This window comes from Mizuhopecten yessoensis, unplaced genomic scaffold (assembly GCF_002113885.1).
Source record: "Mizuhopecten yessoensis strain PY_sf001 unplaced genomic scaffold, ASM211388v2 scaffold716353, whole genome shotgun sequence".
Classification (NCBI taxonomy): domain Eukaryota; kingdom Metazoa; phylum Mollusca; class Bivalvia; order Pectinida; family Pectinidae; genus Mizuhopecten; species Mizuhopecten yessoensis.
In genome coordinates, this window is record NW_018480074.1 from 966074 (window position 1) to 984903 (window position 18830).

Here is an 18830-nt window from a genome sequence, read left to right on the forward strand (position 1 = left end):
TTGTCAATTGCCTGTAGTATTTAGTGATACTTTCATCATTAATTGTCAATTGTCTGTAGTATTCCATGATACTGTCAACATTAATTGTCAATTGTCTGTAGTATTTAGTGATACTGTCATCATTAATTGTCAATTGTCTGTAGTATTCAGTGATACTGTCATCATTAATTGTTAATTGTCGGCAGTATTTAGTGATACTGTCAACATTAATTGTCAATTGTCTGTAGTATTCAGTGATACTGTCATCATTAATTGTCAATTGCCTGTGGTATTCAGTGATACTTTTATCATTAATTGTCAATTTCTGTAGTATTCAGTGATACTGTCATCATTAATTGTCAATTGTCGGCAGTATTTAGTGATACTGTCAACATTAATTGTCAATTGTCTGCAGTATTTAGTAATACTGTCATCATTAATTGTCAATTGTCTGTAGTATTCAGTGATACTGTCAACATTAATTGTCAATTGTCTGTAGTATTCAGTGATACCGTCATCATTAATTGTCAATTGCCTGTAGTATTTAGTGATACTGTCAACATTAATTGTCAATTGTCTGTAGTATTCTGAGATAATGTCAAAATTAATTGTCAATTGTCTGTAGTATTCAGTGAGACTGTCAACATTAATTGTCAATTGTCTGTAGTATTTAGTGATACTGTCATCATTAATTGTCAATTGTCGGCAGTATTTAGTGACACTGTCAACATTAATTGTCAATTGTCGGCAGGATTTAGTGATACTGTCAACATTAATTGTCAATTCTCGGCAGTATTTAGTGATACTGTCAACATTAATTGTCTGTAGTATTCAGTGATACTGTCCTTATTAATTGTCAATTTTCTGTAGTATTTAGTGATACTTTCATCATTGATTGTCTGTAGTATTTAGTGATACTTTCATCATTAATTGTCAATTGTCTGTAGTATTTAGTGATACTGTCATCATTAATTGTCAATTGTCGGCAGTATTTAGTGACACTGTCAACATTAATTGTCAATTGTCGGCAGTATTTAGTGACACTGTCAACATTAATTGTCAATTGTCGGCAGTATTTAGTGATACTGTCGACATTAATTGTCAATTGTCTGCAGTATTTAGTAATACTGTCATCATCAATTGTCAATTGTCTGTAGTATTCAGTGATACTTTCATCATTAATTGTCAATTGTCTGTTGTATTCAGTGATACTGTCAACATTAATTGTTAATTGTCTGTAGTATTCAGTGATACTGTCATTATTATTTGTCAATTTTCTGTAGTATTTAGTGATACTTTCATCATTGATTGTCTGTAGTATTTAGTGATACTTTCATCATTGATTGTCTGTAGTATTTAGTGATACTTTCATCATTGATTGTCTGTAGTATTTAGTGATACTTTCATCATTGATTGTCTGTAGTATTTAGTGATACTTTCATCATTAATTGTCAATTGTCTGTTGTATTCAGTGATACTGTCATCATTAATTGTCAATTGTCGGCAGTATTTAGTGACACTGTCAACATTAATTGTCAATTGTCGGCAGGATTTAGTGATACTGTCAACATTAATTGTCAATTGTCTGTAGTATTCAGTGATACTGTCAACATTGTCAATTTCTGTAGTATTCAGTGATACTGTCAATAAATCATAGACAATGGTCACTATATTTCAGTGATACTGTTTACAAATCATCAATGGTCTGTAGAGTTAGTTGATACGTCATCAAATCATAAATCTCATTTTTAATGAATTTACTGATCAGTTGGTTTCAGAGATACTGCCATCAAATCATCCCACGGCACGATTTTCAGTAGAACTTAACACCATTTTTTTTACATCTATCTGAGAGATGTGGAACTATAAATATTAGTAAAGTGAACAACTTAACGAACTCAATTCACACATCAGCTGATCACGCAAGGTTGTATCAACGCAAAATGTTGTAAATATAAAACAAAAAAGATAAAAGTATTATGACATTTCATTATTTTAATGGCCAAATTTCAGAAAATACAGATATGACTTTATACAATAAACATGGCCGATGTATATAATAGTACAAAGGCATGCACTTCTTAAGCACTTTCTTGTCCTTGGGAATACATCAATATATGCATCACCACAACCAGTATGTAAACTTAATACCAGATACTTATCTTGGACTTTCACCATCTAGCTTCCCCTGGTAAACAGGCTGAAAACTTTCTGAACAATGCTTAAAAAAAGTTTGAAACCTACGATAAGTTTCTTATTCCCTGGTCTTGAAATTTCGGTGCAATTACATATACCAGGTACTAATAATCTGCTTTTGACCAAACAATACTCCAAATCTAAACATGAAATTATTTAGGACTGAATTGAGATTTTGTAATAAACATCCACTAGAAGATTCAATAATGATTTACACTATCTTTGAGCTCCCAAAATCTATCCTTGTTCATATGCCTGTCCAAGAAGATAATTATTATGTATTTCAATAAATTGAGAAAATATTGTATTCAAACTTTCCTTTCAAAAACCAAAACTGAAGTTTGTATTATGCATAAATGCAATGGCAATATTCAATAAGCTAAAATTAAATCTAACAAAAATATTTGAACAAATTTTCCTTAATATTTCCACAAGATTTTTTTTAAAAGCTAGTTGATCAATTCAAATGTATAGATGACCTCATTTTAATGCATGCCAATTTGCACTGTGTAAAAGAATACTTTGTGACATACTTAAATACATGTATAGAGGTACATTCTGCATCGACTTACTCTCGATAACTTCAGCTCCTGTTACCTGGAGTTCTCATAATAAGAATATGACAAGTTACCATGACAACGACCCTAATACAAGTGAGCAGAGTAAATAGAGTTTATCCGACGTAGACAAGATAATTGCTGATTTAAATATGATAACCAAAGAGGGTGTAATATGTTTTCAATGTATAATAAACATCTACTGATTGGATTAATAGATCTACACTTACTATATATACCAGCCATAGCAAAGATTGCTATTTATTAAGATTCTCACATGAAAACTTGAGCTTTGAATCACTGAATAAATTTTCCATAATGAGAAGTTATTAGTTAAATAACTTTATCAACTTAATCTTAATCTTAACGAAACAAGTTGCAAATGTGTTTTGAATGCCTTGTAAAAAGTAACTCGACGCTCCACAACCTTTCTTATTTTGAGCTGTTCTGAAAGAATTATACACAATCAAAGAGACAGTGTCCTGAAAATGCATTAAGTAAGCTTATTACTTTAATATGTAGTAAAGTGTGGTCTTAAACTACCATATATTTTCCACAATATGTTTAATTTTTGTTGTTTTGTTTTGTCAATTTCCACCGACATCAAAATAACATATAAGGTCTCCTTCATATGGATCAATGAAGCCTTGCTAATAAAATTCACTGTCACAGAGATCCGGACGATTATCTGCGTTCTTGATGTTCAGGTCATCAATTGTGGGATTGATACCTCTCTGATATTCTTTCTGTAATCTTCCCCTACTTAACATGACCAATTGTCTACCATGTACTACACACATTATCATGATTCTCAAGTCTGCCTAATAGGTTCTATTCCACCCCTGGTCAATATTGTTTTTACATTTCCTGATCACATGACCTAAATTGTCACTCAAACCTCATCATGTAATAGTCATCAATAAAACGTCTGTTAGGAAGACAGTTTTGGCCTCTGTCTCTCAAGGATTGCAATGGTCTGACCTATGATCTCTAGTTGGCGATATTGACCTTTTGAGATGTGGGCCGGAAAGTACTGTCAAGTCACGATACATCTGCCCATTACATTTCATAAAATCAATCTTCCAGAAGTTGAGACAGCAGGGACACATATGGTGCAATACTAGTCTACTGGTATGTTGCACTATAGGATTTATAAAAACATGCAAAAAAAAAAAAAAGATTTTCAAAACCAAATGTCCATTTTTGAATGTTATTTTGTGTGAAATTATCAAATGTATTAGAGTTGCACATTTCTGACAGCAACACAAACATTTTCAATCGTTAAAATTTCTGACGTGTACTCTCAACATAGTTGACAGCATTATATATGCATAACAAAGACAGATAATTCTGATCAAAGGTGGACAAATGAAGCTGTCAAATGTTTTGTTGCAGAATAAATGTTATCTCCACAACAACTTTGACAACTATTCGAACATCATGTTACCAGTACAGCAGAAGTCAACAAAAACTTTCAAATCAGTGGGTTTTTCAGATGAAGAACAAGCTTATAAGTGATTCAGATAATGTAGGTTCAAAGACAATGAGATGCTTGCTTCTGTACAAGGTGCTTTAATAATTAGAGACAGTAATTAACGGTACAATACATCTGTAACACAGCACAGATATCGTCACTGACAGGCGACAGTGGTTGATGTTTAATAGTAGTTGTTTACATTGTAATTTTGCAGATGATTAACTGGTTATATGTATTAAGTGACCGGAGGACAAGTTATATATAACATTGATTACACGAGAGAATATCCTGGCCGACTTATTTGAGTACTTGTCCCGTCATGTGCTCTACTGTACTGAATTCATTTTGATATTGACTGTCAACTGCCCCTTCCACTCAGTGGACCTCTTCAGTTATCTTGTTTCCTGAACCAATTTGTTTTCTTTTAGTAGATATTTTCATAACTTAATGCTGATGAGCCAACACCCAGTAACAAAAATATTGTACTAGTGTTTTTTGTTCATATACCTCCTTTATCCATCAATTACATATCAATTCAAGGGCACCATTTAGAATGAAAAACAACTTAATTATTAACATTAATGACAATATACTGGTACAATATGAAATAGCAACAGCTAATACTGACTGGATGGTGTTAAATACAACACCATTCCAGAATATCTCAATGGAAAAATTATTGCAAATGAAAATATATTGTATTTGTTTTTAAAGCAAATTCAAGCTGTCATCATAAATTATTCAACATAAATATTGATAGTCAGTGATAAATCAAACAGTAAATGAGGTATTAGTAGGACTAATAAATTCTAATGCATATTGTACTGAAACCTGTCAAGATGGTTTATAATAACAGAGAGCCATACTTTACATTTTGTATGTGCACAAGGATGCCTTTGGCAAACAGACAGCTGGCCACTTCAGAAATGTTACTATTATACCTTTAATCTGTTACAAAGCAGGAGAGCAAAATAACAGTAAAAACATAACATAAACATAGTTGTTTATATTTAGTTACCTAAATGCTATCATATTATCCTTAGCATGATTAAAAGAATTTTACTTTTCATTTAAACAAATTCTTGAACACTTCATGGTTTACCAAAGAAAAAAACCTTGGTGAATTTAGATGCGTACCCTTCATGTAAATACCAAAAGGAACCCTAGGTTTAGTTAATAGATGAGATTCAATTATTTGCATAACTGCTACCTTTTCCAAGAAACCCTTTTTTTCTAGACAACTTGTTTTACGCGACACTGGGTCAAAGGAATTGTTTAAGACTCCTTTTGCCATTTTATTAGCAAATATCGAGGGCGGGGGTGGGGGTGGGGTTAAAGTTTTATCGTCAACCCCTAAAAGACATTTAATTTCAAATAGATTTTGTAGTACATTTATTGTTAACCATCCAATTTATTGACTGTTGTGTCCTTCACCTAACCAAGTATCAGACAGAAAGGTTTGTTCCTGAATACTAACGTTTTTTCTAACACTAAACACAACATCATCTGGATCATTTCTGGGTTTACATGTTTCCTTTGGAGGCCGTCATCAGTTCATCAAAACAATGACAGAATTTAAAAATAAACAGCCGCTATGTCACATGACATTTAATACACAGCATATATTTTCTAACACTTCTTTTCTGTTATTGAAAGATGTCAAATTTAACACAAGTAGTACAGATACCTCGTGTTATGTAGACTAAATGGGTTTTGATACAATTGCCGACATTCTTACAAGTAGGTAAAATTGAGAAACAGATGACTATTAACCCTCTCAACACTGTAGACCATAATAGACTCATCCAGATTCATTTATGGTAAAGGTTATTAAAGTTACATAGGAGTGAAAGGGTTATTAAAGAAATAAAGCGGTTTTGACATTTGAATTCTCAAGTGTCAAGTTATACATAATTACATACTGGCTAAACACTTCATTATCAAAAAAAAATATTTTCAAGATCATTTTTCAAACAATAATACTTGTGAAGATTTTTAATCAAAAATGCCAAGTAGACAACAGCTATGAGTGTTGTTTATTGAAATAAATATTTGTGAGATGTTTTAATTCATGATCAAAGCATATTCAACGCAAAATAGATATGTCAGTAAATAGAAGATATTTGCAGTGTTTTTCACATCTACCCATACTGCAGTTCTACCAATCAACATTGGATACATTTACAATGAGGAAACTGGTCAGGTTTATTTATATGTGTACCCTTTATTCACGGACCTGCACCTTTTTTCATGGTGGGAATTAAAAAACATTAATATAACATTTTAAATGCATTTATCCACCCTAAATATTAAAAATAAGATGGATATCTCCTTAATATTTTTTAACAAATGGTGTTCCTCAAATTGTAGTTAACTGTTTTAACATTCATACTGAGAAAATATCATATGAAAGTGGGAAAAAATGCAACTTAAATTCTCCAAGAGAAAGAGCCTATCACAGTCTCTTAATATACAAGAAACAGATCAATGAGACTTTCCCTAAAGTAAAACAATATTGCAATGCTCCTTGTACAACAATAAGCAATTCAAATTATTTCAGAATAGTTTGACATTTTAATTTTTAATGAAATACTGTTAATGGTATTTTAGTGGTAAATCATTGTTTCAATTCAAGATATTTAAACATAACATTTTTCCCTTTAATTTTGGTCAATCAATTACTTGTAAATAGACCTGATCTGAGCAAAACTTACCATATTCAAACCATTGTATGTAGACCAGTAATTCAAATGTTTAAAGAATAAAGACAATTCTTGAATGATAATTGTTACACAGGTTTGAAGCTCTACGACAGAATCTAACATGACCAACTAAACATTTGTATGAAAGACGAATAATTTGAACTGATGCCCAACTCCGGTCGACATGTCTCTGTCTGAGCTTCATCACGGTCTTTAAATCACCAGGTGTTCCATTCCACAAACTTCTCAGGGACTTATTCTGCTTTGCATTGACGAATATTTGAATGTTCGGTCCTCAGTCTGACTCGGACCTGACTGTTAGGGATGATGATGTACAGCTTTCTGATGAAACTACAATAAAGGGCAAATAATATTTTGTTTTCAAATATATAATATAAACTTTACTAAAACAATTATGAAACAATCATTTCAACTTTAATATATTAATCACTCTTTTTGGCCTGGACATTAGCATGCAGTGGACCTTAATGTGGGAGGAAACTGGAGTACCCGGAGAAAACCCAAGTGGTCAGGCAGGTTACCCCCATACCTATTCACGTATGATCGGGGAATCAAACCCCAGCCACTTGGTGAAATGCAAGTGCGTTATCCTCTGCACAACTCGTACACCCATATATTATTTTAAAGACAGTCTATATGACCAATCAAACACTGTACAACACTTACAGAGCAGAATAACTTGTAAATATTTTTATCATTTAATAATTTGATTATACGTTTTATGTAAACAGGAGTACTGCAGTGCGGAATAATATGGTATTATACACCCATCTTTACCTCCAGATGAAAGATTCTGCACCACAGTATTAGCTCACTTGCTTTTTAGGCAAGCTAACAATGTTTGTGAGAGAGTAATGCCCTGTAGTTTTTCTGTCCCCACTTCTACCGGCTTGGGCACAAAAACTTACCATCAGTTTCAGGATCTAACACACTGCTATCCGACTCTTCTCTCTTCGTATTACAGGGTGCTGTTGATGACTCGTCTGAAGACCTGGAAACCAGCAGGCGAAACACAGTGATACATGTAACACACCTTTGTACAAACTGATATCTATCTGATATTAAATTGATAGCAAATCAAAGTTGAATATGTATCAACTAAACCTCATTTTTTATATCATAGTAAGCAGTTATGTAAAGAAAGTATAACCAACATTCCGACAACACTCATTTATCAACATAATCATTATAAACAAGTATGTTTGCTTGAAGACTAGCTCAGCTCAATGTTCTGCATTTTCTATTTTGTTAATGGATTAAACCTAGACCAGAATAAGTCTCCTAGTGTAGCAGGGATTAATGTCCCAATCAACTTAACCCTTTAAACCCTGTGTAACTTCAGTAAGGTCTACCAGGCATTGATCTGGGTGTGTCCATAATGGTGTATATTGGTGAAAGGGTCAACACTGATCAACACATCTAAATTCTTTCTAACACATCAGTTGTTTTGACTTTCCATACTTTTTTCACAAGAGTGACATGGTCCCTTTAACAGGGTGCAACTTGGGTAAGTGATCAAGGCCCCTACTAGATCCATGGTCTTATACATTTCTATTTTTAGCAACAGTGACCATGACCTTAGACTAATCACACACAGGGTATGTCAAAGGTATAAAACATACACTGTCAAAGTTACAACAAAAACTGCAACGATACATGTGGGGACCTATCAGAAATAGCAGGATTAAACAATGAAGGTGTTGTTTGTTATGAGACATACCTTGCTTTTTTGCAACTTGACTCCTCTGTGGCGGAGTCTGAGTCAGCTTTGCGTTTCTCTGTTCCCTTGATGTCCTTTACTTGTTCCTCCCGCATTCTGAGCTGCTGTATTCGCCAGTCCACAGCTCGCAAAATGTTCTCACAGTCCTTGGGACTTGTCTATCAGGGGTCAAAAACAATAAGATCATCTCCGACCCAACTCTCATGATCAAACTTATCTCTGACCCAACTTTCATATTCAAAATAATCTCCAACCCATCTCCCATGATCAAAATCACAAATAGCCCAACTATCATGAACAAAATCATATATAACCCAACTCTCATGAACAAGGTCATATATAACCCAACTCTCATGAACAAATTTATCTCTGACCCATTTCTATACTTAGATTTATTCGGATAGAGATAAGATATCTATCAAAACTACCCATTCAACAATCAGGAAATCACAGATTAAACACTGTGAATCCAGGGTTTGCACAGAATCTTACTATGAAATTCAAGGGTTTTTTTAGGGCTTTTTAAGTAAAATTTTCAGTAGCCATTTGCTAATTCTCAAAATACAGAAATCTGGATGTGTAGTCTGGATGTCTCTAAACTCACCATATAAAACAGCCTGAAAATCTAACTTTAATTTCGGGGTTTTTAGGGTCTTTATATCAATCGTAGGGCTTTTGAAGGCCAACCCTATGTTTTTTAGCCTTTTCAAGGCCTGTATGAAACCTGAAAACTGCCTGGTAACTTACGATAATGAGGAACACTCTGACTCCATCCTCCCCATCAGTGGCAGTGATCCTGAGACTTTTCTGACTGGCTCTCTCGATAGTCATGGCGGGCCAGATCTTGGTGTTGAGTATTACCCTTAGACTACCTTGTGTCCTCATCACTGTGTCAAAATAAAATAGGCACTGTTACAATAGACTGAAATAACTGAATAAGTTGTATGCTGGACGATTATATCTAACAGTTATTAACCACTGCATGCCCTGTATATTAGAGAGATTCTTGTCTGTATTTAGGAAACCTGTTGCAACTATAAAAGATACTGCATAAAATCTATGCAAGGGAAAGTATGATATGAAATATTGAACCTGTTACACTTAGTATAATTTCTTCTTAAATTACATCACTTTCGTTTTCTTACCGGTAAATACAATTCCATACCTTAAAATTTCATGACAATAGCTTGAAATGAAAACAAGATATCCTGGAGAATAAGCCCAGAATTACAACTATAAAGGCATATATCCTGCATCTATGCCTTTGGCAAGATTTTATATTATTCAAATAATGTTTTTATACTCCTATCTTTTCATAATTCTATAGTAATTTATTTTTACATTTTGATCCACAAGTTTTCGACTACAAATTTAAAATACCACTTTAACAAGAGTAAAGGTTAATGGATAAGAAAGTGAACAAACCAAGTCGTGACTGGAACTCTGATGACACTTGTGACCTCTGATCATTTATTCGCAGTAAACCTCTTCCCCGTTCTATCCAACTTTGATTGTGGCCATCAAATACAAACAGTTTCCCGGTGGACTGCAAGTACAAGGTGTCTGGTGATCAACTTAAAGCTTACATGTGATGTGATAAGCATCCTAAGCAACAAACAAATTAGAAATTGTATTATTTTTCCTTCATATGATTTGTTTATTGTACTCGCCATATTGAAGTTCAATCAAGTATGTCAACTTTTTAAAGTCATCAAAATCAGTAGTATGGCATTAAACCTAACCTTTAAATAAACTGGTGTGTCATTTCTAAGGAGTGTTTTTAAATTTAAATCTCAAAAAGGTGATACTTTTAAACTTTTTTAATCTTGGGATAAGCAATGCGAATGCATGGGATAACAAAATATACTACAATTGAGTTCACTTTCAGGTTAACCTGTTCATGCACATAGCATTAGAATTATTTCCCAAGACAGGTAGCACTATTTCCTCCGGAATAATCATCTAAGCATAAGAGTTTTAAAATAATTTACTGTTTGCCAAAAATAAAATCAATATTTGCTCGGTGTTGATTTCACATCTCACATTTATTTACATGCATTATTTTGTTCACAAATATTCACCGTTATGATAAATTCACCCTCATTAAGGAGGGCAAAAAAGGCAAAAAATTGAAATGCGACCAAAATATCCCCGTATACAGTATAACCAGAAAAGAATGTCACCAGAGTTCTGAATTAAACACTCTTCTGTCATGTATATATGACATCAACTGATCTACCTGTAAAACATTAGACTCGTCCTCCTCTCCAGTTTTTACTTCCACCTCTTTGTACTCTGGCCGTCGATCATGCTTTGCTTGGAATTCACGCGCAGACTCTTCCAATGTTCTAGCTTTTTCTGAAATTGTACAGGTAAACAGGAGTACAGCAAAGGTACACAATATTCTCATTTAGTATTGAACCTGATTTTTATAACCATATTTCAGTCAGCTCTCTCCAAAACAGGGATAGCCACGTTTTATACAGGATTACTTCTCTATTAACAGCCAAGGTTCCAATGTGAAACTCACTACCATCCCAAAAATTTGACATATACCAGGATATAATTTGTTGAGCTATTTGACACACATGTATTTCTCTGAACAAAATCATGTAAATAAAACTTCAAAAACATCAGCAGGGCCAATCTTAAAAGTAATTTCAGCCCAGTGACCTTGAACTTTGACCTTGACATTTGCAGCTTTTTAACTTGTTCTTTAGGTCTTGGTGAACAACTGCAGTAGTTTACATTACATTCATTATTTTGACAGATACTGATGTCTACAGATGTCTGATTTGAGGTACAACTAGATTTAACACGAAGTGTGTGCTTCATAGATACTCACTCTCCCTTCATATCTTACTATATGAATAGTGTTAAGTATTTGAGGTCAACGTCAAAAAGTTGGACGCTGACCTCATTAACCTCATTCCAATGCACCACACTATGACCACCTGACCTTCCTATCAAGTATGTATACTGAATGCATGCTGAAGGCTTAAGTGTGGATATCTCTGTCTAATGGTGGAGAAATCAAAATCTTTAATGTTTCATAAATTAAAGTTTGGCAGTTTAGATGTTCAACTTTGGACGAAGGTACATGGCGGACATACAAAACGATGACTATTATTTATATACATGTTGTTACCTTCTTACCTAAACCTGTAGATTTTGATAATTCAGATTCGTCATCCGAGTCTAACTGGTTTCTTTCATTTTTTTTATCTGCACCATCTGTTTTTACTACACGCTCTGCCAAATTTGTTCCAAAAACAAATCCACCGTCAGACGTAGGCGAGGTTTTGTTACCAGGTGATGTTTGTACACCCTGAAATTTAAGTAAATCTTCTGTCAATCATTTCGAAATGCAAGAAAAGGGATCAACATGTTATATAACCTATCTGTGGTGTCAACGTACAGATAGAAAAGTTTTTTGTCCTAAACATTTCTTCAGGTTGTTAAGTATTGATTGTAAACAAGTTAAAATAGCACAACTAGTGAAATGATTATGTGTGATGTTTCAATGACTAGTATGGTACGTCCCTGCCACTTTCATCAGACATAGGACCAGTAAAGCAGAGGTACACAAATGTGTAAAGTATGCAATGAATATGCAATAAAATGAAGATAACACTTTGATGACAGTTCAGAACCATTTATAATTTTAAGCTTGTAATCAGATCACTGTGATGATTGTTCGGACGTTTCAAGTTTGAAATTACAACATGCAATGAAAGTTTTAAAACAAATACAAACTGTCACACGGTCCGTGAGGTTTTGACCAAATATAAACTCAGGGGCGGCAGCGGCGGCGGCCGCACCACCACCACCAGCATCTGTTGTGGAATCTGATAATCTGAAAACAAGGTGAAAGTTTTATAAATTAGTTCACATAGTACAACAATATTGTCCTGTCACGATGCCCTTTCACTACCATGACTATGACTCTACTTAAGCCAACAAACATATAAGGCACAGAGCAGTAAAATGCTGCTCCTACCAAGGCCTTCAAATTAACAACTTCTGTTCATGGTTGGGTTTCCTGCTTTAGGACTTCTATGCAAATTATGAATTAAATTCTATTGCTTGTACCCTTGAACGCTTTACAAGAGCTACCTCCCCTTGACCGGAATCCTCCCCTTGACCAGTATCACTACACCAGGTGACACAATTTAACACTTTGCCAATATTTTAACAAACAAAAAAAACACCAATGAGGCAAGTGTGGTACCTGTATAATTTATTATGGTATGGTGGTGGCTTTAAAACCAGATATTCCTACAGTTCTTGTTTAATAGATGCATGGGCCAATCAGTGGTGGATATAATGCAATTAAACATAATGTAGTTAATGGTTCTTGATATGCATACTTTTCATTCCCTGTCAGGGCAGTCGCAAAATAGTTTTCTGCTGTGGGACCAGGTAGACCTGAGCTGTTGATTGGCGGATCACCTGACCCGTTGTTATGGTTATCCTCCCTATCCAACGTATCCTGGTTCTCCTTCTCCTTTGAGTCTAAATCATCAACAGAAAGTTATGCAAGTTTACTAATAGAAACATATCTTCTTGTAAATAGTGATTACATAATTCTAACTTTAAGGAAATTAATTTTCGGCTTAAAACAATTGAAGCATATATGGGATGTGGGATGGGACAGCACTTTTAGAACTGAGTAGTCACCTAGATGCACTTTGGGGTTTTGGGGATTTTCAATAATCACAAGCAAGGACATATTTTTCTTCAGATACATACTACCAATCCACAGCATCTAAATGTTCTTCAAATATCTGAGGTCAGAATCATGTGAACTTTGCCTCCAGTAAATCATTGAAATTCATTAAAGAATTCTCTATGTTGAAAACAGCTATCCTACTGCCTGGTTAAATTTAAGGTTGAATTTAAACTCATATCATGTTGTAGATACTTGACCAGCAAAGAGTAATGTAGTTCATCTGTGAGAACAAACTCAATAGACTTTCACTTCAGCCAAATGTTTGCTAAATATCGTGAGTCTAGGCATTATTGTATTTTAGAAATCATTGTAGAAAAAGTTTGGCAACAGATGGGCGATGGAAGGTGTAACATGGCACAATACAAGCGCTTCTAGGCAGGCGAGACTATAAAGTAAGGAAACTTGTTAAGTCTAATAGGTCTTCAAGGGCATAACAAAAACTGAAATGGCAATTGTGCTGTGTAGACTTCAACATTGCTAACATTCTTACCTTTCTCGTCCTTCTGTTTCATACTCTGGACTTGGACAGCAAGGGGTGAGGGCCGCAGTAGACACTTGGAGGGACTAGGCATGGTGTCAGCTTTATTTAATATACCTAATTAAACATACATTGGAATCATTCTATCAATAAAAGAACCATATGTTTAATAAAGTTTAACAATAAACTATACATAGAATTAGAAGTCTTCCTTCTCCGTGCTTCATAATGTATATTATCTAATACACAGCAACAGCATCAATCTAGGTTTTAGGGGAAAATTACCCTTTTTCAGATTTGGGGGAAATTAAAATTTTGATTCAAGGCTCTAGCGTCATGAAGGTAAAAGATAAATGTATTGTCCGACATACCTGTGTGCAGCATATTTCAATTTCTGAACAATTGTAGAATTTTTGTTTAAATTAAGTGGAGAAAATGTATATGCAGTATTATGCATTTTAACAGTTGAACTTTTAAGAAAACATAAAAAGTGGAAATATTTTGCAGAAAAAACGGCCGTTTTCTTGTTGAAATAGGGGAATCTTAAAGCATACAGGGGGAATTTCAAAGAACAGGGGAATTTTGTTCTGTAGGGGAAACTACCCATAAACGGTAGTGAATCAAATATAGATTGGCCTGGAAGGGCTTAGCCTAAAAGCTTGGACATTGAGTGACTATTGTTTTTTATTTTGTTATGTCCCTGTAGGAACTGTGTGATAGACATTTATCTGATATGCAAATTAAAGTACAAATCCAAATACCTAGCTATATTGCAGCGTGGGTTGTGACATATAGATAAATTAGCTTTTACAAAATAATATGCTAAACACACAGCTAAAAATAACCAACATACTGCTGTTACTGAAAGGCAAAAGTAGCTACAATCTGATTAAAATTATTTGTTACATGGCTCCGCCTGAACACTAGTACAAAGTAAACGAAGCCATGTAACATATGATTTTCATCAGATTGAAGTAGCTAAAACTTAAACAATTTCATTTTGTAAGGAAATCAAACATGACATTCAGTACTGTAGTTTAAGGATGTTATGATGTGCAGTAAAAAGGGACTTGTTGAAGAGTTGGTTGATTCACACCTTATCACAGGGTTAAGGACCAGGATATGTATATTTAAAAGGATTTCAAAGGATGTTGCTATGATTTCACTACAAAAGCAGCTGAACTATGGAAGTGATGCTGTTGATGATAATCTGTATATAACCCACACAGTAACATTATCGTGAACAGGAATCCTACAGACTGCCATTACATATTGGTATTAACATAGAAGGCTGCTTAATTTAATCTTAGTATCAACAAAAACATGAAATCCACATGCTTCCAGTTCCTAGAATATGACTGTTCATAAACATTCAAGTTGTATTATTTGACTTTGACTTAACACTTGCTTGGCAGATTTTATTCTTTCATGCAAATTTCCCACACACACAAATGAACAGCAAACATCAACAGATGCGGTTTTAAAGTATCAAGAGGAATAAAACAATAAATTAAAGCAAAGTGTCGCAAAACCTGGTAATCCCTTACCTAGTCTGGATGGTAACAGTATGGAAGACTTGTGACCAGGGCTACCTCTGTCTTCTGAAACACCAAATATATCTCAAGAGTTTAAACACAATTAGATATATGACAGCATTTTTTAACCTACAATTGTATTCTGTTTCTTAAATATGTTGATGTATTTAAAAACTAATTTTGTTAAATCAATATCAAAGAAGAATGCACCCCTTGATAAAGATTTAGATCTACTTGGATAGTTAACATGGTCTTGACAGATCTGTAACAAAAATCCTACACATTTACCAAATAATACTTTTTTTTTTTAGATAAATGAAAAAACACTCCATCCTGCACAAACCTACATCAGTCGTGAATTTGGGGAGTCATATAGTCTTACCGTCTGAATCTGGGTCTCCTGAAGCTGCACCTGGTTGACTAAATTTACTGGGGGCTAAATGGACTGGAAGGAGAAGATAAACAAGTTGTCAATGACAATACATGTATCAATAATTTTTATTTTTTATTTTTCAAATATTTACATTAGTATACAATACTGGTATCAATAAATTTACTTGTTCGGCAATTTAAGCATAACTTTGAAAAAAAACTTGCATTGAGATTGCTTTCCAGTATATAAATGACACTTTTGAACTGAAGGAGAGGCAGACTTACAGGACCTGAATTGTATACCAGTTATAGATATTGTAAAAGATAAGAGTTTTACAAACAGGTCAGCCATATGTTATTTCAAAGACAGACATTAAAGAGAAGAAAACATGTAAGTCAAACCTTTGATGGTGGGGACTTCAACTGTACCTGATGGTGCGAAGTGGTGGTGATGTGAGGCAGTAGAAACAATGTCTGTCTTCAAAGCAGGTCGAGGTGCAAATGGATTTTGAGGGGTTGCTGCAGCATACATGTATAAAGACAACATTTAACTAAAATCTAACACCATCAACTGTATAATATATATATTTACATGTACATTTTCTGTGCAAGGATCTTATCACCATAGGTTAACATTTCTCCCTTCATGATGAACTGTTTATAACTGTAAGTGACACTTTTTGGCCAGCACCATTAATATTTCATATATGTATTGTACATCTAACTCTCAACAATATGGCAGAGCTATTTTCTCTGCAGACAATTCATTAATGTGAAATGCTTTGTCAACTTTGTATCAATGATTTCATCTTTCAGATTTAATTGTTATTTGAGTTTTGATATATGAGTCAAGGGAGGGGCAGACTTTTATGTAGGATTTCTTTTTACTACAAGCACAAATCCAGTTCTTTTCTATTCCTGATCAGGAGTTACAAGTACGTTATTTAAAGATAAGAGCAGTATTAAAATTGGCTCAAGTCTCAGATAACATGATAATCTCAGTTCTATGCTATACAGAATGATGCTTACTTGACCAGGCTTTTGTAGAGTCGTCCACCCCAGATGACTGCAATGACAAAATCAATATATCTGGATTATACTTAACAACAGCAAATAGCCATCCAATTAAATTAGTTGTTGGTTTACTACCCAAAATTTATTCAAATGATTGGTTGTTTTAGGAACGCCATTCAAATCCCTTCATAATCTATATAGCCAGACATTTAGATTATTATCATTTGATTTTTTAACAATTATCAAGTAATTAAAAAAGTTTTTTCTTATAGAATTTAAATATGGGACTGTTAACAACATTTATTTTGAAAAATTAAATTGAACTTTTGCCTGGGACAAGATAGTGTGCAAACCAAGAACTAAAGGATTCTGTGTTTAGAATATTACAACTTGTTCATGAGCGGTATATATATCATATCTAGTGCACAGGTACTAGCCTTGTCTGTCACATCTTATATAATATAATCAACCTTGATTGTATAATATTACATGTGTACTGACAGATGAGGCTAGTACCTGAATGATTATCCGATTTATTAATTGATACAGTTGTCGTGTATGTATACCTGCTCTGTATGTTTTATCTCTCCACTCTCTTCTTCTACAGTGTTATCTTCTGGTGGGTCTCCTGAAGACTCTGATACAGAAAATACACTAGTACAAATTAAATCATTTAATATAGTAATTACTTTGCCAACTGATGAATTAATTAACCTTTTTTTCCCAACCTACACATAGCTTTCACATGTATAAAATGGGTTATAAAACAAAATGATCAGCATTTTCAACAGGCAATGTTCACAACCGAAACATTGATCAATTAAAAACTGTTTTTGTCTACTGGAAGGAAATTTAATAAGAATTTCTTTTCCATATTTAGACTTTATAAGAATCATTTATAGAGTTGAGAACTGGTTATATGCTAGTACCTCAAAATCATTGAAATGCTGAAGCTGCTGAAAGTCATTCCAGCTTATATTTAACCTCTCTCATTATATTAGCAAATATATAGATTTTAAGGGTAATGATGACAGATTAACTGTTATAAACTGAGCCCTGGCATCTGGTGTTTGACCCATTTCAGATACAAAATTAATATCGTAAACATGCATGCACTGCCAAAACTGATCAGATGTCATGCAAACTTATCACTTTTGAATAGCTATAACAGCTGCTATTTGTTATGAGGAGTTGACGAGAAATGACAGGAGCGCATGATCAGCTTACTTTGAAATGAAAATATGTGGAAATGCTGGTCCTCCATTGAAATGGTTTGAATCAAGTTCATACATGGAATGCCATTTTTGTAACGAAAACAACATATATTTTATTGACAGAATGGTCTCCCATTATATCTGAATCTCTAATATAGGCCTATACAGTGGTATGCCAGTATATGCTTCAGCAGGACAGCAGTCATAGCCCAAACCACACCACTCCTGTTTTTACTTCAACGCAAAATATTATCACCAACATATTCAGATTATTTAATCTAGTTTCCGGTAACGAATATATCCTGGTATTCATCAATTACTAAATGCATTACTTGAACGTTGCCTTTTTTTTATTATCAAATACCACAGGTCTAACAACACCACATTCGAATCCAGTAGTCAGTAGAATGTCAGATGAACTATTTTTGACCAGTGTTGTCACATATCACTTTAACCGCTTATTTCGGAGGAGGTACGCGAAAACAAATTTATTACTAACTAACTTGTAAAACAAGAAATTGTTTTAAAACCTTCTACAAAACCGTACACTAGGACGGTTTTGACATTGATCGAAAATAAACACAAACATCCATTTAATTTAGCAGATCCACCGAGAACAACCCTGAGCCGGTAGTGGTTCAGTTCGATCTTGTATATTCTACATGCATACCTAGAGACAAATAGAATTATTTGTTGTGACAAATGGTTTCTATATTATATATTTGCACTGCCAGTGAGGTAGACATAAATACTTATCATTTAAAATCTTAGAAACAAAGTTTACACTTTCGCGCTCACCTGTGTAAACATCCGCCATATTGGATTTTGGTCCA

At 33.9% G+C, this 18830-nt stretch overlaps 1 protein-coding gene across 2 annotated transcripts; it reads right to left on the bottom strand.

Moving 5' to 3' along the window:
• Positions 1 to 1959: 1959 nt before the first annotated feature.
• LOC110443571 (ran-binding protein 3-like) lies at positions 1960 to 18830 on the bottom strand. Of its 2 annotated transcripts, none has more exons than XM_021487854.1 (16): positions 18796 to 18830; positions 17350 to 17420; positions 16799 to 16835; positions 16199 to 16288; positions 15780 to 15842; positions 15410 to 15463; positions 13875 to 13979; positions 13023 to 13167; positions 12409 to 12508; positions 11809 to 11980; positions 10892 to 11010; positions 10078 to 10198; positions 9400 to 9539; positions 8653 to 8810; positions 7841 to 7923; positions 1960 to 7262 (listed from the first exon to the last, which is right to left on the bottom strand). In XM_021487854.1, exons 1-16 carry the CDS (start codon positions 18812 to 18814, stop codon positions 7207 to 7209), a joined length of 1533 nt encoding a protein of 510 aa, XP_021343529.1. In that variant the 5' UTR covers positions 18815 to 18830; the 3' UTR covers positions 1960 to 7206. The 2 variants fall into 2 exon arrangements, with proteins under 2 accessions (XP_021343529.1, XP_021343528.1); XM_021487853.1 differs by having other exon boundaries at positions 16172 to 16288.

What these genes read in the sequence shown, in the direction of transcription:
- LOC110443571 (XM_021487853.1), bottom strand. An exon ending in ACTGTTACCATCCAGACTAG is followed by an intron (nt 13,980 to 15,409) that starts GTAAGGGATTAC and finishes ATGTTTAATTAG; the next exon opens with GTATATTAAATAAAGCTGAC. An exon ending in AGAGTTCCAGTCACGACTTG is followed by an intron (nt 9,540 to 10,077) that starts GTTTGTTCACTT and finishes ATTTTGACACAG; the next exon opens with TGATGAGGACACAAGGTAGT.